This window comes from Leptosomus discolor, chromosome 16 (genome assembly GCF_034619465.1).
Source record: "Leptosomus discolor isolate bLepDis1 chromosome 16, bLepDis1.hap2, whole genome shotgun sequence".
Lineage (NCBI taxonomy): Eukaryota > Metazoa > Chordata > Aves > Leptosomiformes > Leptosomidae > Leptosomus > Leptosomus discolor.
The window spans coordinates 357460-384027 of NC_141406.1; the positions used below are offsets into that span (position 1 = coordinate 357460).

The 26568-nt window shown below is 60.7% G+C and overlaps 2 protein-coding genes across 2 annotated transcripts; both read right to left on the bottom strand.

Moving 5' to 3' along the window:
• Window positions 1–3113: 3113 nt before the first annotated feature.
• Window positions 3114–6490, bottom strand: SLC7A4 (solute carrier family 7 member 4). Its single transcript, XM_086474148.1, has 4 exons — window positions 5509–6490; window positions 4723–5399; window positions 3787–3895; window positions 3114–3301 (listed from the first exon to the last, which is right to left on the bottom strand). The coding sequence occupies exons 1-4, from the start codon at window positions 6488–6490 to the stop codon at window positions 3114–3116; spliced, it is 1956 nt and encodes a 651-aa protein (XP_086330274.1).
• Window positions 6491–12083: 5593 nt separating this feature from the next.
• On the bottom strand, window positions 12084–18801 carry LOC104351379 (protein DGCR6). The gene is made up of 5 exons (XM_086474154.1): window positions 18671–18801; window positions 18428–18588; window positions 17665–17765; window positions 14213–14353; window positions 12084–12369 (listed from the first exon to the last, which is right to left on the bottom strand). Exons 1-5 carry the CDS (start codon window positions 18799–18801, stop codon window positions 12286–12288), a joined length of 618 nt encoding a protein of 205 aa, XP_086330280.1. The 3' UTR covers window positions 12084–12285.
• Between the last annotated feature and the right edge of the window lie 7767 nt (window positions 18802–26568).

Genomic DNA, 26568 nt, shown 5'->3' on the forward strand with positions numbered 1-26568 from the left:
ACGGGTGCGGGGATGCAGCTGGGGGAACTGAGGGCTGTTCTCCCTACAACCACGGGCTGCCATCTTAAAGCGCTGCTGACGGTGGTTGGGTTGGATTTGGTTTTTTTCCTGTGATACCATTTTCAGGAACAAACCATTGCAGGAGGGCTGCCTTGGCGGCAGTGGCTGCCGACACCCCCTTTATGTGTGTGTGCAGTAACGGGTAGGCAATTTAAAATTAATTAATACATGTTCTGCGCCTGCACGGGGCATGTTACTGCAACAGGATGGTGTGTGACACGCACGACCTGACCAATTTTGTAATCCTATTTAAAACAAAAACCCCATGAGTGTGCTCGAGAGGGCACGCTTGCCTCCCAGGCTGCCATTAATTACGTTTCATTCCTTTAATTCCCCGCCAGCCGCCTCCCCGTCACTCCCTGCCTCTCCCCGGCTGTGCCAGGGTACCCCGTAGCCACGTGTGCTTTTTGTGGCGCAGCCCCACACCGACTTCGCTGCATTTTTTACAAATGAACATTTTAAAATAGATTAAGTATCGATGGTTACGAGGCTCATTCAACAACTCGTAGGTCTTTGACAGTTTAAAAGGCTGACTGGGAGCCCGTGCTGTGTGAGCCTGGCCCCAGCAACAGCCAGTATTTTGCGCTGACTTCTATCGCCTTTCCTCCAAAAGGGAACCTAAAAGCGCCTGAACCTCAGCCTGTCCTGCTCTGTTGGCGCTTTCACTGCTCTTCCCCAGCACTGCACTGGGCTCCCTTGCTCCTGCTACATCACTACGGTTCTTCCTACTCGCCTTTATCCTGCTGACAATGAATTTATGGCAGAGATTAAAAGCCAACAACTGATAAGGAGAGTTAAGTCTATCGGCCTCCTCAGGTACCTGGTGAATACTTTATTTTTTCTAATAAAGAATGACTTTGTTATCACGGAGAGGAGATCTCCCTAGTGAACAACAACAGTGAGGATGGGGGTATCTATGGGTCACCTCAGGTGAACCCCATTCAAGTCCCATTACTGGCCCTGGTTCACGTGTTTCCCACCCGTTCGGCTCGTGACCCTTGGCAGCTTTACTGAACCTGCCGCCATGCTGCTGAACTCTTTGTCCTCGCTGTGACAAAGGGCTTCAGGCCCGCCTGGGTTCAATAAAGCGCTCTTGGCGCCTCTGTAAGGCTCAGGCCCCAGGCTACCCTTGCACGGCTGCCCCAGCCCCTTGGGGGTCCCAGTGCCCGTGGGTCCGGCGGGAGCCCGGCCTCGTGGACGACCGCCCTCGGCAGTGCCTGGCGGACTTTGGCAGCACGTGCCGGTGGCTGGGAACCAGGGCTCCCAGCATGGTGACGCGCTGCGCCCAGTCCCCAGCCCGTGACGCCGGAGAGCAGCCCTGGCCAGGGTCTGCACGCCCCAGGCACAACCCAGGGCTGCCCTTGCAGGGTGCTGGAGGAACACCGCTGCAGGGTGGCAGTGGGCAGCACGACCCTCCCTTTGCCAAGCTTTCGGGGGGCTTTCCTCAGCGTCGGCTGGGGAAGCAGCTTCCCCTCTTGGGGAGGGGACATAGCAAAAACAACCAGAGCCATCACAGAACTGGTATTTATGCAGGTGACCGAGTCAGCCCATTGCTCACAAGCCACTACACAGAGGTGCCAAGCAGGTCCACAGCACGGCGGGGACGCGCTCCTCCCTTGGCAGCAGCAACAGCGCAGGGGTGAGGTGGGACATGGAGCGGCACTGGCAGACAGAGGGGTTCACCAGGGAGCCGGCGTAGTGTACAGAGGAGCCCCCAAGGCCCCTCTAGGCCCCCCCCAGGGACGGGCCAGCGAGGAGCAATGGGACCAGTTTGCCCACGGACCCTGGCTCCTTGCAGGATGCAGATGATGTGGCTCGGCCAGCATGGCTGCAGGGAGCGGGGTGTCCACGCTGCAAGGCCTGGCAGTTCGGCAGCCTCGTGCTTGACTGATTGTTTCCTCCACCTATTTCTTCAAAAAAGTGCCGAAACCCCCTTCCCTTCCACTTGCCCGTGGGCAAACTGCCAGGGGTGGCCGCAGCAGGGCTGCTGGGGACAACCCCCCCCCGTGACACCACAGCAGCCAGGGTGAGCCCCAGAGGGCAGGGATGCTCGCTGGGCGGGGGGGCAATACTGAAAAGCACCCGCAGAACCCATCCTGAGCCACAGAGAGCCCGGGAGGGGCATCACGGGGGGCTGATCCCCCATGTTGGGGCAGGCGGCCATGCGGGCTGTGCTGCTGGGGTGCAGGGGAAGTGGGGAGCCGGCTCCAGGCAGCCCAGCCCAGGGATGCTGTTGGGGACCTCCAGGGACAAGGCAACACATCTGGGCTCCTGAATGCACGCATCCAGCTCAGGGCTGGGGCAAGAGCTTGGCCCTGGCACGACCTTCCAGCCGGGCACGGCTCCCAGCCCACCCTGACACAGCCGATGCCGTCGGCTGGGAAGATGCGGGTGGGTTTCTGCTGTGCCGGCCCGCGCTGGCTTTCCCCGAGGCAGCTGCCCAGCCGCTCGCTCTGGCCATGTCCCTTCTCCATCTCATCCCCAGCCGCTCCTCGGCCCCCTCAGCCTCAGCCTTTTTGGAGAATGGCCCTGGAGATGTGGACGGCAGGGATGCCGGCAGGGAAGCGGGTTTGGCCCCTGCCTCCTTCGTCAGGCAGGCTCGGCAGGAGGCAGGGGGGCTCCGCAGGGCTGCAGCCAGGGTGAGACCCAGGATGGCAGCACTGGGCTGCCCACCCAGGTCCTCGGGGACCCTCTGCGTCCCCAGCTGCATGGACCGGCCTGCGGAAAGGAGATTCCTGGGTGCATGGGGGGGAAGGTGGCAAGGACATGGCTCCTTGTGAGCAGGGCAGGCACTGGGCTGAGGGGGCTGAGACCCAGTTCCTGAGTGCTGGGGATGGGGAGGGAGGCAGCCAGCCCCCCGCCACACTTCGCAGGGAGCGGGTGGGGAAGGGCAAGCATCCTCATCATCTCCGGATGGAGCCACACACCCAGGGCAGCCCCAGTGCCTCCGCTTCAAAGGGACCAGGAGGAGGAAGGAGGGGGTCTCTGGCCTTGCCGTGGGGAGGGGGTCAGGTGGTCCGCAGGTGCCAGGTGCCCCCCATCCCCCCGGGGTGTCATCTCTTGTCGGTGTCGGTGTCCGGCAGGCCAGCGGCGGGCTGGGAGCTGGGCTGGACGGCCTGCACCCTCTCCTCCAGGCTGCCGCTGGGGAACACCACGTAGCGGGCACTGACACGCTGCGGCCGGGGCTCCCGCAGGTTCTCCTTGCTGTGCCAGATGCCGTAACCGAAGTACACGAGCAGGCCTGCAGCGGGGGACAGGGACAACTGCGGCTCGAGCGCAGGATGGCGGCTGGCGTGGACGCGGCCAGCATCCCGGCGGAGCAGCACAAGCCACAGCACCGAGGTGCTGGTGCTTAACAAGCTGCTGGAAGGAGGAAAAGGATCCCGCAGCGTGTTAAGAGCAAGAGGGTCAGCCCCAGTCCCCGGGGAGGGGAAGCCCCTTGCTGGAAAGGACGTCCCGAGCCCCAGGGAGCTGCCTCAGGAGCAGGGGGTGGTTCTGGTGCAGAGCTTGAAGGAGGATCCAAACCTTAACAGGTTACCTTAAGCTGTAACACTCCAGGAACCAGAGAGGGTCAGGGAGATGCTGGGAGACCTTAGCTTGTGTCTCCAAAGGGGAACCAGAGGCAGAAAGGGGCACGATGGGCTTTATAAACCCATCGCTGGGGGAAAAGAGCTGCCAAAGCAGCCACTGCCCTGCCGGGGCTCATGCTGCCACGGGAGCACTCACCTAAGAGCAGCCAGACAGCGAAGCGGAGCCACGTCATGTAGCTAAGCTTCAGCATCAGATAGATATTGAGGACGATGCTCAGTGCCGGGGAGAGGGGTACCAGGGGGATCTGTGGGAGAAAAGGAGCCAGGGTGGTGTGTGTGAGACCTGCAGGACCACACTCCCCATCCTTAAAACCACAGAGACAAAAGCCAGCACTGGTAACTGCGGGGGACAAAGTGACTGTCACCCTGGGCTTTCTGAAAATGACTTTTTTGGGGGAGAAAGGTAGCCAAAAGGAACAACAGACAGTTAGGGAGCCGGGAGCTGGGAGCCAGGCTGGTGGGGTGGGCACAGGTGCTGGAAACAGCCCAGAGGCATCATCACAAGGACTGAACAAGCTCCTGGTGCCACATTCAGGCATCGTGGTCCTTGCTGGAGAAGCTGGGGCAGGAGCACGGCAGGGAGGTGGTGTTACTACTGGCCTTACCGTCCACATGGCTGCACCACACTGGGGCCCAGACAGGCTGGAAACTGGAAAGGGGGGAGCACAAGAGGCCCAAAAGTGGTTTGGAGGCTGAAGAAATGAGCTCCACCATGTTGTTCAAGGGCAGGCCAAAGGCAGAAGGAGTTGGGACACGCAGGAGGGGAGCGGGAGCCTGTGGGGACGTGGAGGAGGGAGCCCAGGGCAGGTGGGAGCAATCCTGTGGGATGGACACAGAGCTGCTGGGGATGTCCCCTCCTGGGGAGCAGTGACCACGCGGAGTGACACTGACGGCACCACCTCCCCATGCCCAGTGCTCGCTGGCACCCTCCTCCTCCTCCTCCCCCTCCTTCAGCAGTTGCAGTGCTTTCACCAGCCCGCTGTGACTGGGGCCTCCCGTGGGTCCATCGGAGCTGCTCCCACCCGACCGACCCCGGCAGAGGGACTAATCCTGCCCAGGCCCTGGGGAGTACCTGGAAGGTCTGTGTGCTGCGCTGCTGCTCGTGTGCCCAGATGAGAAGAAGGCTGAGCAGAAAGCCCAGGCTGAAGAGGACCAGCAGCAGGGAGTAGCTCCAGGTGGGCAGGTGGAGGTGGGTGTTGCCGAACACCAAGACAGAGCAGAGGCAGATGGCGGACACCATCAGGGTCACCACGGCCACCGTGACCACCTCGCCCGGGTAGAAGTCGCTGAGGAACTCCAGGTAGGGCTCAAAAGCTGCCTTCAGCTGCCCTGGCTCCCGGTGCTCTTTGCTCTTGTCCCTGTCCACCAGCTGGAGCTTGTCGGAGAAGGACTCGTACTCCTTCAGCTCACTGGCGGACGGACCCTCGTGGGGCTTGGGGCTGGGCTGGACACCGGCCGCCGGTGCGGGGACGTCCACCTTCTGCTGCTGGAAGCGCAGGACAATGATGCTAGCGGCCACGAAGGTGTAGGCCAGCAGCGTGCCGATGGACAGGAACTGCACTAGGGCCTCCAGGTCGAAGACGAGGGCCAGCAGGGCCATGAGCAGCCCGAAGACCACGATGCCAACGACAGGCACCTGTGTGCGGGGATGCACTCGGGAGAAGACCTGAAAGAAGAGCCCATCCTCGGCCATGGCGTAGACGATGCGTGGCAGGGAAAAGAGGTTGCTCAACAGGACCGTGTTCATCGCTGAGGGACAGGCAGAAGAAAGAGGACCATGTCAGACCCAAACCTCCCTGGTTCTCGGCCCCCAGTGCGAGCAAGGTGAGCAGTGCCCACCGCCACTCCCTGTACTCACCACAGATGGAACCAGCGGCCACCAGGAACCCTGCCCAGGCGTAGCCTCTCCTGTAAAATGCATCTGCCAGGGCAGAGTCGGGGTCCAGCGTGTGCCAGGGCACCATCAGCGTCAGCACCACCGACACCAGGATGTAGGCTCCGGTGGCCAGCCCCAAGGAGAAAGCGATGGCCCTAGGAACAGCCCTCTGCGGGTTCCTGGCCTCTTCACTGGAGGCCGCGATGACATCAAAGCCCACGAAGGCGTAGAAGCAGGTGGCCGTGCCAGCCATGATGCCCGATAGCCCGTACGGGGCGAAGCCACCCTCCTGGGCACTCCAGTTCTTGGGCTGCGCGAGGACAAAACCCATGATGAGAATGAAGAGGATGACACCCATGCTGACGGCCGAGAAGACATGGTTGAGCCAGGAGGACACTTTGGCCCCAAAGGAGATGAAGGCGGTGGCTACCAGCAGGATGGCGGCCGCCAGGAAGTCGGGGTAACGGGCCAGGAACGGCACCTGCCAGGTGCCCACGTGGGTCTCGGTGAAGTTCTTTATCTTGTGGTTGAAGATGGAGTCCAGGTAGCCACTCCAGGCCCTGGCCACTGCGGCTCCCCCGATCATGTACTCCAGCAGCACGTTCCAGCCGATAAGGAAGGCCCAGATCTCCCCCACGGACACGTAGGTGAACATGTACGCGGAGCCTGTCTTGGGTACCCGGGCTCCAAACTCGGCATAGCAGAGAGCAGCCAGGAGTGAGGCAAAGCCGGCAATGATGAAGGAGACAATGACGGCAGGGCCGGCGATCTCCTTGGCCACAGTGCCCGTGAGGACATACAGCCCGGAGCCCACCATGCCCCCAATGCCCAGTAGCGTCAAGTCAATGGTGGAAAGGCATCGGTTGAAGGACGTCTCCATCATGTCATCCTCCAAGGTCTTCACCCGGTTGAGTTTCTGGCAGAAGCGGGTCAGGTCGGCGGAGCGAGGCAGCCATCTCGCCATTGTGGAGGCAGCGGGCCCTGCCCTCTGGCAGGGTGAGGGGTCCACAGGGGTGAGACCCTGCCCGCAGACCTGGCAGAGGAGCAGGAAGGTGTGAACATCCCCTCCTGCAGGGAGGTATCCGGTGGTGGGGACAGGGTGGAAAAGCCACCGGGGCACACGTAAGGCGTCCCTCACCCCTCAGCCAATGGGGGGCTCAGCACCGGCGCGTGTCCTCCCCCAGGGTGGTGGCACAGGACAGCCAGCCACCCCACGCAGGGACCGGCGCTTGTGCACCAGGAAACCACCGAACCCCTGCACAGCATCTCCCAGGCTTTTCTTTTTAAAGCGGAGCTGCATTAAAGCCCAAACCAGGCTGCTCTGGCCCTGCTGAAGGTTTCTCTGCTGCTTCCCCTCCACCTGACTCAACATCTACCTGACCTCCCTGGTGCGCCAGGAGCCCACCAAGGGGGCAAGCAGCATTTCCCCGCTCCCAGCACCAAGCTGCTTCCCCAGGGAAAGCCCAGGTGTGGTGTGGAGGCATCCAGAGCAGCTCCAGCGAGGACGGGGGAGTCCTTGGCCAGACCAGAAAACACATCCAGTACCCGGGGAGCAGCCGCTGCCGGGGGAGCGGGAGGATGTGGCTTCAGGTGCCGCTTCCCGGCTGCTCCATCGGGCCGTCTGTGATTTCGGGAATGCTCTCCCCTTCCAGCCACCCTCCTCCCCGTACCACGAGACGTGTCCCCCCCACCCCGCATCCCCAAACCCCAGGTCCCACTCCCAGGGCTCGCACCACTCCTGGTCCCCGGGGCCATCTCCCTCGGAGGCCACACGGTCCCCAAAAGGCCACCGCGAGCTGGCGGCACGACGCTGGCCCGTGGGGACAACGGGCCTGTTAGCACCAACCGCGGGGGCCGAGCCCCCTCCCAGCCCCGCTCGCTGCCTCCCTCCGAGCCCCTGCGAACGGCGGGGCCGGCAGTACCGGGGTGCCCGACCCCCGCGCACCCCACACCCGCAGCCGGGCGGGACGCTGAGCTCGACGCCCCCTGAGCAAGGGGTGGGTGGGTGGGGGTGGGGCTGGTCGTGGGTGGGGACCCCCGGGCAGGGCGGGGGGGTGGGGGTTCAGCCTCCGGAGTCACCCCCGGGTGGGGAAAGGGGCAAGTGTCGCCCCTGCTCAGCCCCGCCCCCCCCCGCGCTGCCGGTCCTCGGGCGGCGCCGAGCCCCAGCCCTGGCCCCGCTCCGCGCCGCCCCCCCCCCCCCCCCCCCGCGCCGCCCCCCCCCCCCCCCCGGCGACCCCCGCTCCCGGTGCCGCCGCCCGGGAGGGTCCCGCTCACCTGCGCGGGCGCGGCCGGGGGCACCGCGCAGCTCCGCCACCGGCCCCGGCCCCCACCTGCTCCGCGCCGCCGCCTCCCGACCCGGCTCCGCCTCCCCGGCCCGGCGGAAGGGCGGGGGCCCGGCGCGGGGAGGGGGGGGAGCAGCAGCCCCCGGAGCCGGGCGGCTCCGAGCACCGGGGATGCTGCGGGGGCGGCCCCGGCCGCGTCTCCACCGGAGGTTGGGGGAGCGGGGGGGCAGCAGCGCCGAGCCCCCCGGAGGGGCTGCCGAGGGCACGGTCATGAGAGCGACGTTGTGGGGGGTCCCCCCGACCCCCGGGGCTGCAGGCTGGACACCAGCCCCCCCCCTCCCCCTCTTGCCCCACTCGCCCCAGTTTGAGGGCTGCAGCCGGAGCCCCACGTAGAGGGAACGGCGGAGAGTGGAGTCGTTCTCCCAAATCTCGGCCCCCGTCGGTGCAGTTCTGGGTTGAGCCCTGCTCCTCTCCTCCTTGGAGTAGCCAAGGAGGAACCCGCCTCTCCCCGCTTTTGGGCTCCGGAGCTGCTGCCTGGAGGAGAGGGACCCGCTCCCCTTCTGCCCTGGAGAAGCAGAGGCGCCGGGGAAAGCGGCTGGAGGGGCAGCAGGGGAAGGGGAGCTCTTGAACTGCCCCCCCCCCCCCCGCTCGTGGTCCTGCTGCCCTGGGCTGAAGAAAGCCGGTGTCTGAGCACAAGCACGTAGTGCTCCCACCTGGCTCCAAGCATCTGCACCTCGGTGAAGGGGAACCACCTCTATCCATCTCTAACTCAAAAAGCATTTCTCTTCTAGAAGAGCCTCGCTCCCTCTTGAACCGACACAAACCTTCTCCAGCCCCCCACGGCAAGGAGTTCTCCAAGTGGTCACATGTTCCACCTAAACCTGCCTTTTACAGGCTTCACACGGGACCCCAGCTCTTGTATTTGAAGAGAGTGAGGTCCCTCTCCACATCACCTGCAGTTTTATCTCTACCCTGTCCCCTCTTGGGCACCTCATTTCCAGACAGAGGAGTCCAGCTTGGCTGGAAGGTGTTCCAGACCTCTGGTGTCCCCAGGGCTTTTGCAGAGACTGTTTCAGCTCTACTGCACCCTTCTCAGGATGAAGGGACCCATGTGCAGGTGCTGGTGCACCAGCAACTTCACAGCAGCAAAGTGTTTCTCATTTTCTTCTCTGCTCCTTTCCCAACATCTCATTTGATGTTCTGATGGCTACTGAACACTAAAGTTGATGTTTCCATGGACCCGTCGGTCATCATCCCAAAGGTCACTCCTGAGTGGTAATGGTCAACTCAGAACCCACCACGCCACACCAAGGGCTCCCACCTGCATGAATTCACCCTTATCCTCACTGAATCGGCCTCCTTACATGGAGGGGACCTCACTATCCTCCTCATCAGCCCAAAGGATAGAACAAGGAACCAGGAGGCAGGACTTGTCCCTTTCTACCACCCGTCATTCACCTTCCTCCAGCTCACAGGTGAACACAGGGCTGGCATGGAGCCGTAGCTCTCCCATCGGTCACCTCTCACCAGAACAGGGAGCTCGATCTTCTCGCACATCCCCTCTCCACGTCGCTTCTGGCACACAAGGAGATTTGGGGGAGGGAACTTAAGGTCCAGCTCCATGGGTGGTTGAAGCCGCCTGAGCTGCCACCAAAGGGGTCCCCAACCATGGGTTCCTGGGACACCAGGCGAAGGTTCGAGAGCTGCACAGGGGTTGAACCAAGGACCCGGACAGCTGAAAACCTTCGCAGCACGTCCAGCTCCCTCGGATGACTCTCACCAGGTCTGACCTCAGCCCAGCTGTCACCGGCCGTAACACTACTGCGCTGTAGGAAGGTGTCACCCTCTAGTGACACAAAGGCACTTGCTTGGAAAACTATCTGTCGGTCCTCAGCGTCGGACCACCCAGAAAACTTCGTGGGGGGGCTGAGCAAGTTTTCCTCGGCTGTAATCGGGCTGACCAAATGCTCCCTTACCACGAGCTGCCCCGGGTGCTTCATTCCCTTACGATAACCTTTTCCACCAGTTAACCCCCCCGACCACCCTGCTCTCCCCCTCGCCCACAAAGCCTTTCTGAAACACAACCTGACTGCAGGCATGGAAAATTTCAGCTTGGACTGGCTGCCTGGCAGAGCTGCTCGCAACCAGATGGCAGGAGCGGGAAGCCCGAGAGCTGCTGTTGTCATGGCTGTGCTGGAGCAGCCCGCCGCCATCCCTGACACCCGGGAGAGACGGCAGCAGAGCTGGCAGGGACCGGCTCTCCTGGCTCCTGAGGAGCTCTGGACCGAGATGGGCTCCACTCTTGGTGGCACAGGGCAGCGGAGCGGGGCTGAGCCCCCTGGCAGCAATCCCAACCGGCTGCATCAGCTGCCCGCGAGCTTCTCCAGCCACACCGTTGGCTCTGCTGCTGCCCCAGCAACGTCCATCTGGGAGGGGGAGTCCTTCTGGGAGGCAGCACTACCCCCCAGCATCCAAGGCAGTCAGCCTCCTTTCTGGCACTAGGACCCATTGTTCATCCCTGCCTTCCTCGTCCTCACCTCAGGAAGAAATTTCCTTGCTAATAGCGCTGGCCACACAGAGAAGAACAACATGGATGCCTTCTCCACCCGGTCAGCACCAGAGACTACTCTGCATGTGTCCTCACGGCAGGATGGAGGTGCCTTCAAAGGGGAACGTCACCCACTCTGCTCCTCGCCACATCAGCAGTCGAGTGCGGGGCTCCCAAGGTGGTTTGTGGGGGTCCCGCAATGGTGCGGCTCCCATGTCAGCCCACTTTCCAGCTGGGGACTCTCATCCAGGAGGTGGAGACCCCACAAGAGCAGCACCTCTTGTCTGCAGCTGAACCACAGCAGCACATTCCCATGGAGAGAAACCACCCACTTGTGATGGAAACCCGAAGGGGGGTCTCAGCCCAGAATTTGCAAAAGCCTCCTTGGTCCTTGTAGCTGCTGATCTGCAGCGTGTTTGTCTACAGTAGTGGACAATTCCACCACCACCACCTCTCCCTACCAAAAGGAGGGTTTTCCTGCTTTAACTGGTTATCCAGCTCCACAGCCAGCTCGCTCCAGCTTCAGGGTTCTGCTTTCACATGAACATAAGAGCTCACAGCCCCTCAACACAGGGTACCAACCCACTGCCCAGCCTCGGGAATGAACAGCCTACCAAACCTTCTCACGCTGCCTTCTGCTGCGAGAAGAGATTGCTGCAGGAACAGCAGAGGATGCAGGGAAGAGCAAACGGCAACGCCAAGGAGCGGTCTCCCAAGTATAAGCCTTGCTCTGGCAACGCCAGAAAACCTTTAAAGAGCAGCCCAGGTGTAATCAAAGCCCTTCAACGCACAATGGCCCAAGTCTTTGAGCCGCCCCCCAAGGCTTCTCTGACTTGAACTTCATCTGGGAAGACGAGAACCACTTCCAGGCTCTCCCTTGCACCACCCCGTTTCCTACAGGCAGCCAACACACCCCTCACACACACCAAGGGATCTTTTACCAAGTTTTCCCGCAACTGCCCAAACTCCCTCTGTGCACCAAGTCCCGGGGATGCGACTCAGCATTAGCTCAGCCCTGAAAGGTCTCACACCAAGTCCCCCCCTCAGCTTTAATCTAGCACACCCCAAACCCCACGCTCATCACGCGGGGATGGGACAAACGTCGTCACAATCATTGGCATTCAGGAAGCCGCAGCCCTGGAAGGCAGAACAGAGTATTTTATTTCTTTCCATTTGGAAACTGGTTTAAAGTAACAAAGCAAAAGCTCTCAAGCCTTCTCTGCTACCCAAGGCGGGGGCGAACGTCACAGTGCAGTGACGCTGGGCAGAGGCCTGAAATCCTCCTTTCCTAGAGCCGGCGCGGGTCCTGCCTGCAGGCCTCCCTGGGCAGGGTCTGCCTGTTCGCGGGGCTGTTTCTGCCTCACCACGCACAGAAGCGCCTTCCTGTAGATAAACCTTGGACTTTTTTTCCCCAGCTGCCAATCACCTGCCACGGCGAAGCAGCACCGGACGGCAAGCCCTTTGCTTCCCAGCGCGATACAGCAGCTCCTCACCGCTCCCATCCCCTGCCAGAGACGCCTGCTCCTCCTCAGACGGAAGGGACAGCGATTTGGAGGTAGCGCTGCTGACCCGTTCGGCTCACGGGGGTCACCCACCCACCCACGGCTGGGCTGGGTTTGCTGCCTCGCTGCCTGGCCCAGCCTCCCCCGAAGGGCCCTGCGGGCTGGATGTGGCAGGTGACGCCCGCCGGCGCCTCTCGCCTCAGCGAGCCGTGCGGCACGCGTGCAGCAGAGGCAGCCCGAGCTCCTCACCCCCCCACCCCCGCACCGGGGCTCTGCTTCCCCCAGCTCCAAGGTTATCCAAGGGCCTCAGCTATTCCTACAGCCGGCAGCCTCTCCCCGACACGACCCAAAGCAAATGCACCAGCAGTCTGTTCTTTAGAGGGACGTCAGAAGAGAACTCTGGGAAGCAAACGGCAGGTTTGCTCGTTCAGGAAAAAGCCTTCTCGGACTCGGATTCCTTCTGTTGCAATTTCCGAATCAGCTCCAGTAAATTCATCTGCAAAGTCAGCTCCTGCAAAGGCAGAGACAGGTTTTCGCACGGCGAAGGCGATGGCATGCCCTGCTGCAGGAAGCAAGGACGGGTTTGTGCCACCCACGCAGGAATCACCAGTCCTCAGGGAACAGAAGCGAGAGCACACATACAGCCTTCATCTTGCTGAAGCACTGAAAGACAGGGCAGTAATACCTTCAGAGATCTGCTGCAAACTGCAGCTGTCCTGGGAGCCCCAGGGCTTTACAGCTCTCTAAGGATTCAGACAGGTCGGTTCTTCTCGACCGTGGTTTGGGGACAAACGCAGCGAGGCCCTGCCCGTCCTGCGGGCTGCCCCTCCTGGAGCAGCCCCTGGGGGCGGGGCAGCAGCGGCCCCTGGCATGGGCACAGCCAGGCACCCCAGCGGCTCTCCAGGGTGGGCACAGCTCCCTCCCCTCATCCTTCAGCAGCGCCTTCAACGCCCCGGCCCTTCCCCAGCACGGAGGGCAGGAAGCAGGAGGGATGGCTCTGGCTGCCCTCTGAGGCAGTCTGAGCCACGGGCACCACACTGCTGTGCTGCTGCACCAAATTCCCTCAGGTATTTCATTCCCCTCCAAAAAATCCCTTTTCCGTGACTGTAGTCGAGCAGAGACCACCACCTCCTGCAGTCACCACCATCAGCTTACAGCTTCCTTCCCACCTGCTCGGGCTTTGCTCACCAGCCGCCCAGCACAGAGGCCACGCGCTGCAGCAGCTCCTTCAGTGAGCCCCGCTCTGTGACTCAGGCTCGCAGACAGGACAGCATGGAAACAAAAAAATCTATTTTTGTCAAAATATATCAACTGCCTAAGCAGGCATTTTGTACACCAGACTGAAAGGGAGCATGTCAGCTGATGGGAAATGCGCTGAGAAGAGAGTCCCGCAGTGATTTCTTGCACGATGGTGGCGTTCGCAGATGCAAGCCAAGGTTTGGGGCTGGTTTGCCACCGATCATAAAAGCAAACATAAGCAAACGCCAGCAAATAGGAACCCTGTTAAGGGTTATTGCTTACAAAAATAACATAAAAGGCAGGGGCAGGAAGGGAGAGAAAGAGCTGCTTTCATTACACAAATGAGAAATAGCAGCACAGGAAACATAAGAGGCTTGTTCAAGGCTACACAACCAGGAATTGTGTGGGTTTTAGAAAATGCCTGTTTAACTAACTTAGTTTAAGCCGTCTTTTCTCACTAGTAGGTCTTTATCAAAGTGAAATTCAATCAGCTGAAAAAATAAAGTTAAGAACAGCCCGTTTCTGCATTCCCTGCAAACTTCTGTGGCATTACGACGAGACTGTGGGAGTTCTACTTTTTCATTCCTGCTGTGGCGTTAAGACAACAGAGAAAAAGCCAGGCGATCGCTCACGAGTTCTAAGAGCAGATGCACTGGGGAAACCAAGAACAGTTTTCTAATCACAGTGAGATCATCATCTCCAGTCAGTCACACGCAGGAATTATCCGGACGCCCAATGAAAAGGCTTGTGGAAGGCAATCTGTGCAGCTAAGCCGGGGACAAGAGCAAACCCACGCAGCCACTCACTTCAGTATTATTCAGACCCATTCAAGAGTCACGGGACTGCAGGCTGTTGGCACAGCGTTTCTTCCTTCCACACTGGGAAAAACACTGCAGAAAGCTGGGGATGGTGCACTAAGGGGCTTCTGCTCCTTCATACGGAACCGGGTACTAGGCCCGCCCAGGGCATGCTGCCCATCAGCTGATGAGGTAAAGGACAGTTCACTCTTTCTGACCCAATGATTCAGAATTCATCAAGAGCAAGATTTTTTTTAAAAATAAAGATATTAACCCAAGAGTACTGTCAGGTCTTGTACTCCCTCCCTAAACACCGACCTGTGGGTTGGTGGTGATGTAGAAGCCCGACACCCCAGCCTTCTCCAGAGTGCTCTGCTGATCTATCACTTTTTGGTCCAGTTCCAAGACTATCTTCTCATCCATCATGCGCTGTTCCTCTCGAATCCGTTGCTCCACAGCCTGAAAAAGATAACAGCCAACAGAAAAAAAAGTGGAATATCTGCCTTTTTCCCATTTTTTTTTCCTCATTTTTAAGTCTTTTACTGAAACCAAACAGCGACTAGAGCCAGAAGCACTCCTGCTCCGAAGAGGCCCCAGGACAGCAGAGGGCAGCAAGCACAGCCCCAGGTCTTACCTCCTCTACCGGCCATGTCTGAGAGCAAAGCTACCACTCCAGAAAACGCAGGGAAGTCACCGGGACCAGCCTGCTTTCCGTGTGTTTGGGGGCCAGGAAAGACCATGAGCAACAGATTATCTGAATGACTTTTCCTGACGAGCCGAGGTCCGACCAGCGGGCTATGGCCGAGCACTCCAGCAGCACAGGCTCAAAAAAAGTCGGTGTGCCCTCACAGGAGGCTGAAGAAAGGCTTGAGGAGTAACACAGGCCAGTGAAGCTCATCAAGGTGTCAGCTTGGGTGCTTCCCTGAGCCTCCATGTTCCCTGGACACTAACAACACAAAGCTGGAGCTGTCAATCACCTCCAGATCCCACTTATTCACTAAAGGAGCCAAACTCCTCAAAAACCCTGACTTTGCAACTGAAAGCCAGTTTATTTTGTATTAACAGCAAGCTCAAGTCTCACTCAGGAACACAGTGTGCTGGGGCTCTAGTTCTGGCAGACTGAGAACATTCTCAAACGAGGACTTTGCAAAATAGCCCCAACCAGAAGACAGCCCCTCCTGCCTCACCAGCATCTGCCTCAACTTCAGCAGAGAGCCCTCTGCAGCGCCTCTGAGGACGAGATGGAGCCCAGTGACCAGGAGCTGCAGCAAAGGCAGGCTGGAAGTCGGGAGCACTTGGGTGCTCGCTGCAGAAAGGGGCACTGCTGGTCAGTTCTGGAGAAAACCTCAACCTACCAGAAGCTCTGCCGGTGCGGGGAGAGGAGAGCAGAAGGGTTGCAGGGGACGAGGAGATCCCAGAGCAAATGAAACGCCACGTGTGTGCAGAGGGAAGGCAGTACCACCTCACCGGGTCGCACTGAGCAACAGGCTGCTTTCGCAAGCCCCAGGGAAAATCAGGAAGCCCCAAATCCCCTCTAAAGCCAAAGAAAGGCTCATTCTCTTGCAAGGAGTAAACGGCTCATGTTTCGGCATCTTCCTAGTGCAACGCTGCCCCTGGGTAACACAGCAGGCAGAGGCAGGCGCTCAGCTGCAAGTATTCACGGGGGGAGTTACCATCACTGCACAGAAGGGGCGGTCACAGAGCCGGGGATTCCCCACCCCGGTGGTTTAAAAGACCAGGGCAGATCCATCTGCGCCAGGAGCCGAAAGCCTGTGCGCTGCCACGATCCTGGGGAAAATCCAGGATCTGGACGAGCAGCCCCGGCCCTGAGCTGAGGTTTGCCCACAGCACGGATGGATCAGGGGCTGCAAAAGGCCCCACCTGCACCAAGAGCAATTATCACTTCCACAGAGCAGGAGCCACCTCACGTAACCTTCCCTGGATACACAGCAACGAGCACCTTGCATCCCTAGTTACCTCCCCGGGTTTGAGAAAGTTCTGCAGAACTGCACGCCATTAAGGAGACGCGGGACTTGGATCCACCACAAGATCACCAGACATCAGCTGCTTCGCAAAACACACTCAGGGCAGGATAAACGGGAAGAAATTAAAGCCTCAGTCAGAGGTGAGGCAGAGGACCTAACTGCCCCCGTCACTACTGGATGCTAATGAGCCCAAGAAAGCTCTGTCCTCAGGCCTTCTGCAGTCTAGAGGTTCGTGCACTTTGTGGAAGATAGGAAGGACTCAAATCCCTCGCTCCCCAGAGGTTTTCCTTCCTCCCAGCCACCTTGGGGGAAGGGGGAGGCACCACACCATTGTCTCCTCCACTTACTGCCTACATACCATTTAGGGTTGGCACCTGATTCTGGGCTACAGAAAAGCACCAAAACTTTGGAGAGAACTAAGGCTTGAACCAAAGGCTTTTGCTTCAGCTCTGGTGGCTGGTGACCCTGTCGATGGGTGAAGGTTTTCTATACGCTACGGGTTCCAGTAAGAAGCCAGATGTCTAAAACTGCACTTTGAATTACCTCTCCTGGGAGCCCATCCCGAGCTATCTCATGGGAGCTGGTCTTTGAAACCTTCAGCCACAGAGGGCAGCTCCCATTAGACATGTACCAACTGTTACGGAGATGACCAATCTATTCCTGAAGTGCTCTACAGCAGAAATATCAGAGGATAAAAAAGGGAAGAAGTAACTCTAGTGACACCTGCCAGAGGCAAACAGAAGAGAAAGGCAGAGGGAAGCTGGAAGGATGCAGCCAGAAGTTGCACGTGATGTAAGACAAGGAGCAATCACACATATGAGGCCTACTTCATGCGTGAGGGCAAGACTGGAAATGCTTTAAACAGACAGCAGAGATTATTCCTTGCTGCAGGTGCAAGTTACTTGGAGCCAGCAGTAACAAGGACAGCTGAGGTCCGGCCTGGCTTTGGTCAGCTGAGGTCCGGCCTGGCTTTGGTCACCTTGACAGGAAACAAGGGACGGGGAAACACCAAGACAAAAGATCCCCCATCGAGAGCCTGTAGTTAAGCAGTTCTCTGTTTGCCTTCTGTGGAGTAAAGTAAATTCCCCGCTACATGTAAACTCCGCTGATTAAGATAACTAGCTACTGGCAATTTCCTCTGCCTTATAAAACCGCCTCTGCCTTATCAGCAACGCGGAGATAAGTCCCCTGGGACTGAACCTACCGCTCGTGCTGAAGGGCCTTTCCCCAGATGCCCCGGGATGCTCGCAGAAACCATTTCTACGCTGATCTCAAGGCAGTCCCTCCTCATCAGTGCTACTAAAATGCGATTATTTTTTGAATGGTCCCCGCTTCCTAGCTGCTACAACGCAACGGCAGCTTTCAGGTACCTTCTGCGTGCTTTCTGTCAGCTTGCTCTGTCTGTGCACAGCCCTCAGCCCGCCGAGCAACCAGGAATCATTAAAGCAAGGCGGGGAGCGTCGCTCTTTTGGAGTGGGCTCCTGAACTTCCATGATTCCCAGGCCACACCTGGGCCACAGCTATCCTAGATGGCAAGAGCCTGAGCCCCTGCTCCTAGGGGGACAAAGGGCAAGAGGAAGGGACCCCCAAGTTGAGGTGGGGACCCTCAGGCTGTGCTAGCAGGAACAGACAGGGTGTCCGGTGGCTCCCAAGGCTGCAGGGTGGGGACCAGTTAAACCCTCTGGAGATGCTGCTGCGACGCAGGCACGGTCCTGCAGCAAAGGGGCTGCGAACCCCCCCAGGAAGGGACACAACCCCTGTGCCAGGGGAGGGAACCCCCCTCACCTCCATCTCCCGCTGCTGGGCGGCACGGAGGAGCGGCAGGTTGTGGGGCCTGCAGCACTGCTGGGCCTCCTTGTGCCGGTGGAAGAGCTCCTGCTTCAGCCCTGCAGCGGGACGGGCAGCAGGTCAGGGCACACCGCCACGTCCCCTCCCTCCCTCCATGCGTCCCCCCACAGTGTCCCCACCACCTGCCCCCCAGTGTCACCCCCCCACCTCCCAGATGCTCCAGACCTGCCTCCCCCCTTGCACCGTCCCCATCAACTCCCCACAGTGTCCTCACCACCTGCCCCCCCCCCCCCCCCCCCAGTGCCCCAGGACTGCCACCCAGTGCCCCCCCCACCTCTGCCCCAGTGCCCCCCCTACCTGCTCCCCCTCAGTGTCCCAGGACGACCCCCCCCAGTGTCCCCACCGCCTTCCCCCCGTGCCCCAGACCTCCTTCAGTGCCCCCCAACCCCGCTCAAGTCCCTCAGGATGGACCCCTCCCCCTCGCACCCCGGGCCTGCCCTCACCCGATGCCCCTCCCCCCCGCCTCCCTCCTGCAGCGACCTCCCCTCCTGCCCTCCCCTCCTCCCCGTGCCCCCCCCCCCGCGGTGCTCCGGGCCTGCCCCCCCCCCCCCCATCCCGGTGTTACTGATCTACCCCCGCAGTGCCCCCCTCGCCTCCCCCCGATGCTCCGGGGCTGCTTCCTCCCGGTGCCCCCCTTCACCTCCCTCCGGGCCTACGCCCCCCCCAGTGCCGCCCCCGCCTCCCCCCGGTGCCCGCGGACCGCGGTGCTCGCTGTGCAGCTGCAGGCGCTGGCTGTAGAGGTTCTTCTCGGTGAGGTGCTGGATCTCCAGCAGGCCTTGCACGATCTCGAAGACGGTCCCGTCCAGCAGCGCCAGCGCCAGGTCGCTCAGCGTCGTGTAGGAGAGGCGCTGCTGGCAGGAGCTGCCGGTACCGGGTCAGCGCCGGCCCGGCCCGGCCCGGCCCGGCCCGGCCCCGCCGCCCCGCCCCGCCGCTCCCCGCTCACCTGGGCAGCGCCTTCACCAGCGCCTGCAGCTCCGACAGCAGCCGGTAGTGCCGCTCCTGCTGCCGGGACAGCTGCTCCGCCGCCGCCGCCTCGTAACCCCCCGCCCCGCCGCCACCGCCGAACCGCTCCATCACCCCCCCCGCCGTCCGCCGCCGCGCCGTGCGCATGCGCTCCTCGGGGGGGGCCGCCCCGCCTCCGAGGAGCGCATGCGTACGGCGAGGCGGCGGGGCGGGGCGGGGGCGAGGGAAGGTTAGGTACGAACCTCCCCCCGCCCCGCCCCGTGGCCCCGCCCTGTGCCCCCGCCCCGTGGCCCCGCCCCCGCCCCGTGGCCCCGCCCCTCCCGGTGCGGCCCGGGAAGCCTGGGCGGGCGCCGGTCGCGGAGCGGCGGCAGCAGCGTCTGGCACCGCCGCCGTCCCCCGGGACCCGCGTGCGTGAGCCGCGGCCCGGAGCGCTGCTCTCCGGGCACCGGGGCGCGGCCGCGGGGGTCCCACAGGGGGTTTCTCCCCAGCCCGCCCGGTGGGAGGCGGGGCGGGGGGGAGCGCCTGCGGGGCGTCCCTCTGCTCGGGCCTGGAAGCGGTTCGAAGTGGGTTGAATGGCTTCGTCACCCGCCTGTCGGGGGCACCTCGGCAGCTGCGGAGCGGCCCTATGGGGTGACCCCCGGAACCCCCGGCACTGGAGGGATCTTGCTTCCCGGGGTCACGGTTTCGTTCTGAAAGAGTTAAACCCCTGACAATCCCCGACTAAGAGACATAAAACCTTTACTTGCATTTCTCCCGAGTTTTCCTTCCCCCACAAGGATGGTTTTAGCTCTTGGCTGAGCAAAGCTGATAAATGGGTAACATCTCGCCTGACACCAAGGGGACAAAGCTCCAGCCACCAAGGAGCCACCTCTAGTACAGGACTGATCGGTACAAGAGGTGGCATCAGAAAAGGGGCCCTGGCTTGTGCTCCAGAAGGATTCAACTAGAGGACAGTGTGAGGAAGACTGGGAACTCATCACCGCAAGGCGGCCCTTCTCAGGAAATCTGATGAATATGGATGATTTTTGTGTGTATGAACTGATGCGTTTTGCTGACCCGTTGGCGCACGGAGGGAAGGAGCCATCCCTTGGGCTGCCCAGCGCCGTAACAAAGAATCCCCGCTTGATAACACTGATTGTGATTGAGTTTTCTTTGGTTCAGTCCCACCCATGAGCTGGGGACCGTTCCCCATGGACGCTGCACCAGAGCAACGCCTGTGGGTTCACCGGGGAGCCCAGAGCAGGGTGAGGCTGCTGGGCAGGGGGTCCCCCCGCGCCCCTCAGGCACCCCGAACTCATTACGTGCGTTTTGACATCAAACACGCTGCTGGGCGGGCGCCAGCTTCTTCTCGGGAGCGCTCGGGTGCAGGCAGTGAGATCAGCACTCAGCGCGGGCCGAGCTGCAAATCCATTTCAGTGGCACGTGGGAGAAGGTTCCTGGCTCGAATGAGCCAAATGAAAAGATCCACTGAAATGTGCTCAAAAAATGCCTGAAAGGTATTTGGTTTAATACTGCTCCAAAGCCTACAACAGCTGCGCCACCTGCTCGAGGGGAGTAGAAAAGGCCGTGTTGGAGAAGAACGCGGCAAATGGGGCATCCCTAAAACATCCCTGAATATAATTTCCCTCCTCCTTTTTTTCCCCTGGTTGGCTGCCTTGTATTTCCATCCCAGGATCCCCAAATCCCAAGTGCTGGAGAGGCTTTGGGTGGGCTGACCGCAGAGCCCTCTGCCTCTGGGCTGCTTAGACCACTGCCTGGCGGAGTTAACCCCACCGTGCCCGTCTGTCCTGCCCATCCCCTGCCTGCTCCTCCCCCAGCTTGGCAACAACGTCCCCACGAAATGGCTGCCCCGTAGTTTGAACAGGCAAATCACCCCAACCGCGTCCTCAGGAACAGCCAAGAGGTTTTTGCTGTGCTGGAGCTGCTGGAGGCAGAGCTGTGGTGCAGAGCCCGGGTGGCTGCAGCCTGCTGAGCTGCTGGGGAAGGGAAAAAAGGGTCTTTTAATTCAAAGCCATCGGCTGCGCTGCGCTGCTCACCTCCGCTTGGGGCGGCACAAAAGACACAGGACGAAAGCATCCCCGACACTTTGCATCCCCCTCCGTGAAGGTTTGATGGCAGCTTTTGCTAAATATTCTTCTCCAGGTGTCACCTGAAGGCAGAGTTCTGCTGTCGCAGGGTTGTCCCAGGGAATTCCCCCAGCAGGACAACCCAAAACCCCTTCAGCAGCTGTGGATGCTCAGGTGCCGTGGCCAAGGCTTCACCTGGAGCCAGCACAGGGCCAAGCAAGCTGCCTGCCCCCGATACCTCTGCCTGCGCTGGTGAGGACCTGAACGCAACCTGCCTCGTCCCCTCCAAGTGCCACATCGTCACAGCACAGAGCAGACCCTGTCTTGGTCTTGCCACCTTCACCGCTTCGCTGGGGCTTCTGCTCTCTTCCCAAGGTGGCTTCAAGGGGGAGTTGGAGCCTGGTGGTGTCTGGGCGTGGGGGGGGTGGTCTCGACCCCGGACCCTGGACAGCAGGGTCTTGACCTTGACCCTTAGCAGCACCACGCTGGAGGGGGGAGATCGTGCATGAGGCGTGGGGGGCCGGCATGGCCATGTGCCGTGCACAGCAGCCATGGGATGCCTGTGCACCCCTGCGAGCAGAAAGGGGGGGGCAGCTGGGCAGAGAAGGGGCTCAGCCCAGGGAAGAGGGGACCTCATTCCCAGGGACAAGCTCCAGCAGTGCCAGCAAAGGAGCAAGGCACAATCCGGTGCCTTTGCACCCCCACCGAAGGAGTCACGGCCGAGCTGGTGGAGGGAGAGGAGGACGCTGGGGCCCCCGCTCTGCCGTGGACATTCCTCTCCCTTCCTTTGTGCGGCAGGAAATCTGCGCTTCCTCCCTTCCCAGCGCTGCTCCCCGCTCAATCGCTACCAGATGTGGGTCCCATGCGCTTCTCGTTAGCCCGGCAGGCTCCGGGCGCTGCCTGCTGCAGGCTGGTGGGCTGGGGCCTGCCCAGGCCGGGCTTTTGGGGGACTTGGTGCCGGCGTCTGAGCTGGCGTGCACGCCACGGGGTAGCTGGCCCTGGGTTGTGTAGGACCCGTGCTGCCGTGGTTGCTGGGCCAGGATGCGGGTGGTGGTGCAGGGTGAACTTGCTGTGGTGGATGGAGCTGGAGCTGGGGGACGGGATGCTCCGCTGGGACCTGCCTGAGCGCTGTGGGGACAGAGGGACAAGGGGCTTTGATTGGAGGGAAGAAGCCCAGTGAGTTGAACTGCAGCTGGGTCACACATTAGGGACAATGTGCAGCCCCAGGCTGGGTCTGGGAGTGTGGGGTGGGTGACACGCATGGGGACCAGGGCTGGAGAGCACGGGTGACCCAGGAGTGTCCCATGCTCTGTATTCCCCAGGTGGCCCAGGCATGGAGCATGTCATGATGTGTTGGAATGTGCATGATGCTCCTGGGATGGGGGCTCAAGTTGTGGTGGGGGAGTACCCAGCCAGGTGACAGTGTCTGCAGTGGTACCACAAGCAGCTCAGGTGGCACAGCATGGGTGGAGGAAGGATGGGCCCTTCCCATGCTCTCCAGGACCTGCTAGAACCTAGGAGGAGATCAGAGCAGCTGGACCCAGGGGCTTGAGAGCAGAAACAACCCTGCAGTTGGCTTGTGATGTCCAGGAAGAGCCTTCACCCGGCCTGGGTTGAGCTATGGAGGGACAGAGTTAGAAAGCTCCTTCTGTCCTTCCTCGCCTTGCCACCCCCACCATGGAGCTTGCCTGGGCGAGAGGGGCTGGGGAAGAGCCCAGCTGGACCTGCACATGGTCCCACCACATCACCCTGCTCCATCTGCCACTGGCCCGTGTGCCCAGATGCCCAGAGCGATGTGCCCCGTTGGGCAGGATGAGGCCGTGTTCGGGTGCTCATGGCCATGGGGGCTCTGCACCAGGAGAGCAGGATGCTCCTTGCCTCGGCACAGGGAGAGCCGGGGCTGATGCTGGCCTGCTGCTTCTTCTTGAGCCCCCAAACCCACCGTGCTGGTGCAGAGGTGTGTGGTGAGAAGCAGGGAGACAACCACATGTCATTGGATGGAGCCCATGTCCTGGCATGGGACATGCAGGGACATCCAGAGGGCCAAAGGACTCTGCTTCCCACCGGGGCCACTCACCTCGTCCCTGAGTGAAGGGTCCCCCGTGGGGTTCAGGCTTCTTGCACTCACCTGCAGGGACAATATCTCCCAGGATGGAGAGATTTGCAAAGGTGGCCACTGCCCATTTAGGGAAGGGATGCCTGGATGTTGCCTTCCCCCAAAGAACACGTTTGCATGCTCAGAAATGCTGGAAACCAGAATTTTTATGGCCTTGCTGAACCCCGAGTCGAGCAGCATGAGCATGGTGCCCATATGCACGGAGCAGGACAGCTTGGTTTTGCAACCAGAGCAATTAGGAACAAAGCTCCAGAGAAACCCAACGCAGATGCAGGAGACAGCTGCCTGAGCCCGGTGTCCCGCGGGAGAGCCGCCACGTCACCACGGCTCTGAGTCACCGCTCTGGAGCTGGGAGCTCCCCCCACGGCTGCTCAGCCGCTGGCGAGCGTGGTTTCGTCAGGCAGCCAGCCGTCACCGAAAGAGGCCGATGCACGGCAGTTTGCACCGAACGTCACTTTATTGCTTCTGCCGTGGGGCTGGGGACAGCAGCATCAGCCGGGGCTCGGGCTGGGAGCTGTTGGGCATCGCACCAATCGCTCTGTTCTCTGTGGCACAGCTACGGGTTGGGTCAGCTGTGCCGGAGCCGGTGATTTGGCAGCAGCTCAGCCCAAGCCACGGCACACTCCGTTAGTCCCTGGCTGGGGATGGAGCGAGGGTGCTCCTCGAGCAGCAAACCCCCCACAGGGCCAGGTCTCGGGGTGCCTCCTCTCCTTGCGGCCAGATCCTGCTCTCCTCACCTGCCTTGGTTTGAAATGTTTCCCAGAGTCTCCTCCAGCTCCTCCTTGGAACCTCCAAGAGCTGCACCCTCAGGGAAGGGACTCCAGCATCAGCCCTGTGACTCCGTCTTGCACTGGGTGCATGGTCATCCACCATGGTGGCTTTGCTGCCCATCCCCCGCCTCCTCTCCTCCTTTTTTGGGCCACTTTAACCTTGTGTCTGACCTCAGCCTCGTGCACGCTTGTCCCCTGGGTGAGGGGGGTGCATGGCCGGGACCGCTGGAGCCTCACGGCCTTGGACTCACCAGATTTATTGCAATTTAAACACAGTGGAGTAAAAGTGTTTTCCCCCACTCTGGCCTCTGGAGCTGAGCATCTGAAAGAGAATTTCAGCCCTGAGCTGCAGCTAAAATAAGATCTGGATTGAGGTGGTCACTGCCCTCAGTGGTGCCAGCCGAAACCTCCGTGCTCCTTTCCCGACTGGCTGCCGATGTAGCCACTGGAGCAAGGGCTACTGAGCTGGACAAAAGCTGGGTTTGACCTGCCGGGAGGAGCACGTGTGGTAGGAAAGATGTTGGAAAACACGGCCGGGCTTCGATTGTCGGGGCTGAGCATCTGTGGGGACTCGGAGGAGATGCTGCCCACACACGTCCTGACTGCACATCCTTCCCCGGGAGGAGATGCGGGTGAGCAGCCAGGGTGAATTCGTGTTAGCTGTGGCTCAGCATCCCAGGAGCTCCTCATGTCTCTGCTACCTGTGGAGCTGAGGGGTTGTCAGAAGGTCCGTTTGACGTGGGGTGACAGGTCTATACCACCCTGTGGACAACCCGGTCCTGGTTGTATGGCCCTGCCTGGTGAGCCTGGGCTGACTCTGGCGAGGGATGGGAGCTGCTCCCCCCGGACGCTGCTGGAGGGGTTCCCAGCAGGCTGGCGTGGGGGCTGTGGGGTCACTGCACGGTGCTTCGCACCTGAGAGGGAGACGGGGTGAGAGAGAGGAGAAGTCTGTGGGCTTGGCTGGGAGTTGTGTGCAGCGGCCACAGGCTGCAAGGGGTGAGAGGGTGCAAAGGGCCTAAGGGATGCAAGGGATGCAGTGGGCTGCAAGCGATGCCAAGGGTGCAGCGGGATGCAAGGGATGCAAAGAATGCAAGGGGTGCAATGGGCTGCAAGGGACGCGGCAGACTGCAGCCAGCCCCTTCCATCCTTTGGGCTGGGGCTGCCTGTTTGCCGGCCGTGCCCCTCTATTGCAGCAGCCTGACTTTTGGGGAGCGGCAGTGACCCACACTGGTGGGTCCTGCCTTCTGCTCCAGGAGGTCCATCTTGCTGTGCCCCCCACGCTCGCAGGGGACAGCTTCAGGCCACACTCCCTTCCCCTAAGGATATTTTCAAGGTCTTCAGACATCCCAGGGGGACCAAAGGCCTGTCCCACCCAGGCGGCTGCTGCTCCCCCCCTCAGACGAGGCGCCTCTTCAGCCTCACGCCCCAGCACCTCGCCCCTGTGTCCTGCGCAGGTCCGCAGCGGGAGCGTGGCCAGCCCCCAGCAAGCGGCCGAGGCCGATCATGTGGCTCCTAATGAAATCCAGACCCTGGCAGAGCGATGACGTCGGGCCGTGATTTGGGCTCCCACGCAGACTAAACAAGGCCGGGTGCGTTGCGGCGCGCGGCCGGGCCAGCACAGGCGCGGGGATAAATCGGGTAGCGGCCGTGCGGATGCCTCTGCCTATCTGCTGCCTAATTATTCTTCTCTCCTGCTCGAAGCGCTTGGATGTGAGCCTACTCTTGCTCTCCGTGCAAAAATAGGGATTTTTTTCCCAAATGATGCCAGACAGAGATTCCAGAGGCTGGAATAAAGGCTCAGGCTCTTGGATCTGCCCAGCGATGGCTCTGTGTGCTGGAAATGCATTTGCAGCTGCTGAGCTTCGTCCTTCTGCTCTGTGCAGTTCATTACGGCCAGGGCTTAATTGGTGCCCTGGATCACAGGCAAACGCTTCCACCACTCCATCAGGCGAAGGAAAGTCTTAAAGTGGAGCCAGAGTGGGTTTGCTCGGCGGGCTGCCCAGGGAGGTGTTGCACGCCTGATGCTTGCCAAGCAGGGGGCCTCCAGCTGCAGTCCCTCACCCTGGTGCCCTGGGGCTGCTCAGGGCACAGCACCGTCCCCCCAAACGGTGTTCACGTGCAGCCTGTCCTTTGGGCTGCAGGGTCGGAGGGCTGTGGAGGGTCCCCTGGAGACCCCGATGAGCTGAGGGCATGTCCCCAGTTCGAAGCCCACCCTTCAGCTCAGCCCACAGGACGTGGCGCAGCAGAGGACGGGGCCGAGGAGTGTGACTGTGGCCTTTTGCCCAGCCCTGGGTGCCCATCAGTGGGGACAAAATGGCTTCAGAGAGCCCGGAGCTGCTGCTGGGCTCGGGATGGTGCAAGGAGGTAAAGTCCCTGCCAGACACCCCGCTGCCCTGCTCCCCCCAGAGGTTGGTGCTGGGGCACCCCCGTGCCTGTGGCTCCCTGAACCCCACGGAGATGCCCAGCGTGGCGCTTGTTGGATTCAACGTCACAAAGACCCTGCCTGTGGGCACGGGGCTGGGAGGTGCCTGGGTGGCACTGCCACATGGCCAGCAGGGATGGGGCTGGCACCTGGGTGCTGCGGGCTGGGGCAGGCTCAGCCTGGCCGGGCCTTCCTCCCCTTCAGCCCCTGGAGCTTATAAATATGTAAGTATGTAAGCGTGTCTGTATATACATGTGTACATATGTATATAAAATTAAATACAAACAGATAAAAATATAGAAAAAAATATATATCTATACTTATATAAGCATATATAGTACGTACTCCAGAAGTATATAGGAGAGTGTGTGTGTGCATATATATGAAAATAAGTATATATATATATCTATAAAAAACATTTACTCCTGGAGTGTATAGGGGGGGTTGTGTGTGTGTATATAGATATGTTTTTTATCTATGTGTGTGTGTGTGTACATATATATA

Bases quoted from the DNA above. Each gene is read 5' to 3' on its own strand.
- SLC7A4 (XM_086474148.1), bottom strand. From the start codon at position 6,490: ATGGCGAGATGGCTGCCTCGCTCCGCCGACCTGACCCGCTTCTGCCAG. The intron at 3,896-4,722 runs GTACTCCCCAGG...TTTCTCCCACAG, and splicing joins GCAGCACACAGACCTTCCAG to ATCCCCCTGGTACCCCTCTC. The intron at 3,302-3,786 runs GTGAGTGCTCCC...CCCCCGCTGCAG, and splicing joins CGCTGTCTGGCTGCTCTTAG to GCCTGCTCGTGTACTTCGGT.
- LOC104351379 (XM_086474154.1), bottom strand. From the start codon at position 18,801: ATGGAGCGGTTCGGCGGTGGCGGCGGGGCGGGGGGTTACGAGGCGGCG. The intron at 18,589-18,670 runs GTGAGCGGGGAG...CGGTACCGGCAG, and splicing joins CTGGTGAAGGCGCTGCCCAG to CTCCTGCCAGCAGCGCCTCT. The intron at 14,354-17,664 runs GTGAGGGGGGTT...TATCTTTTTCAG, and splicing joins CCCAGCAGCGGGAGATGGAG to GCTGTGGAGCAACGGATTCG.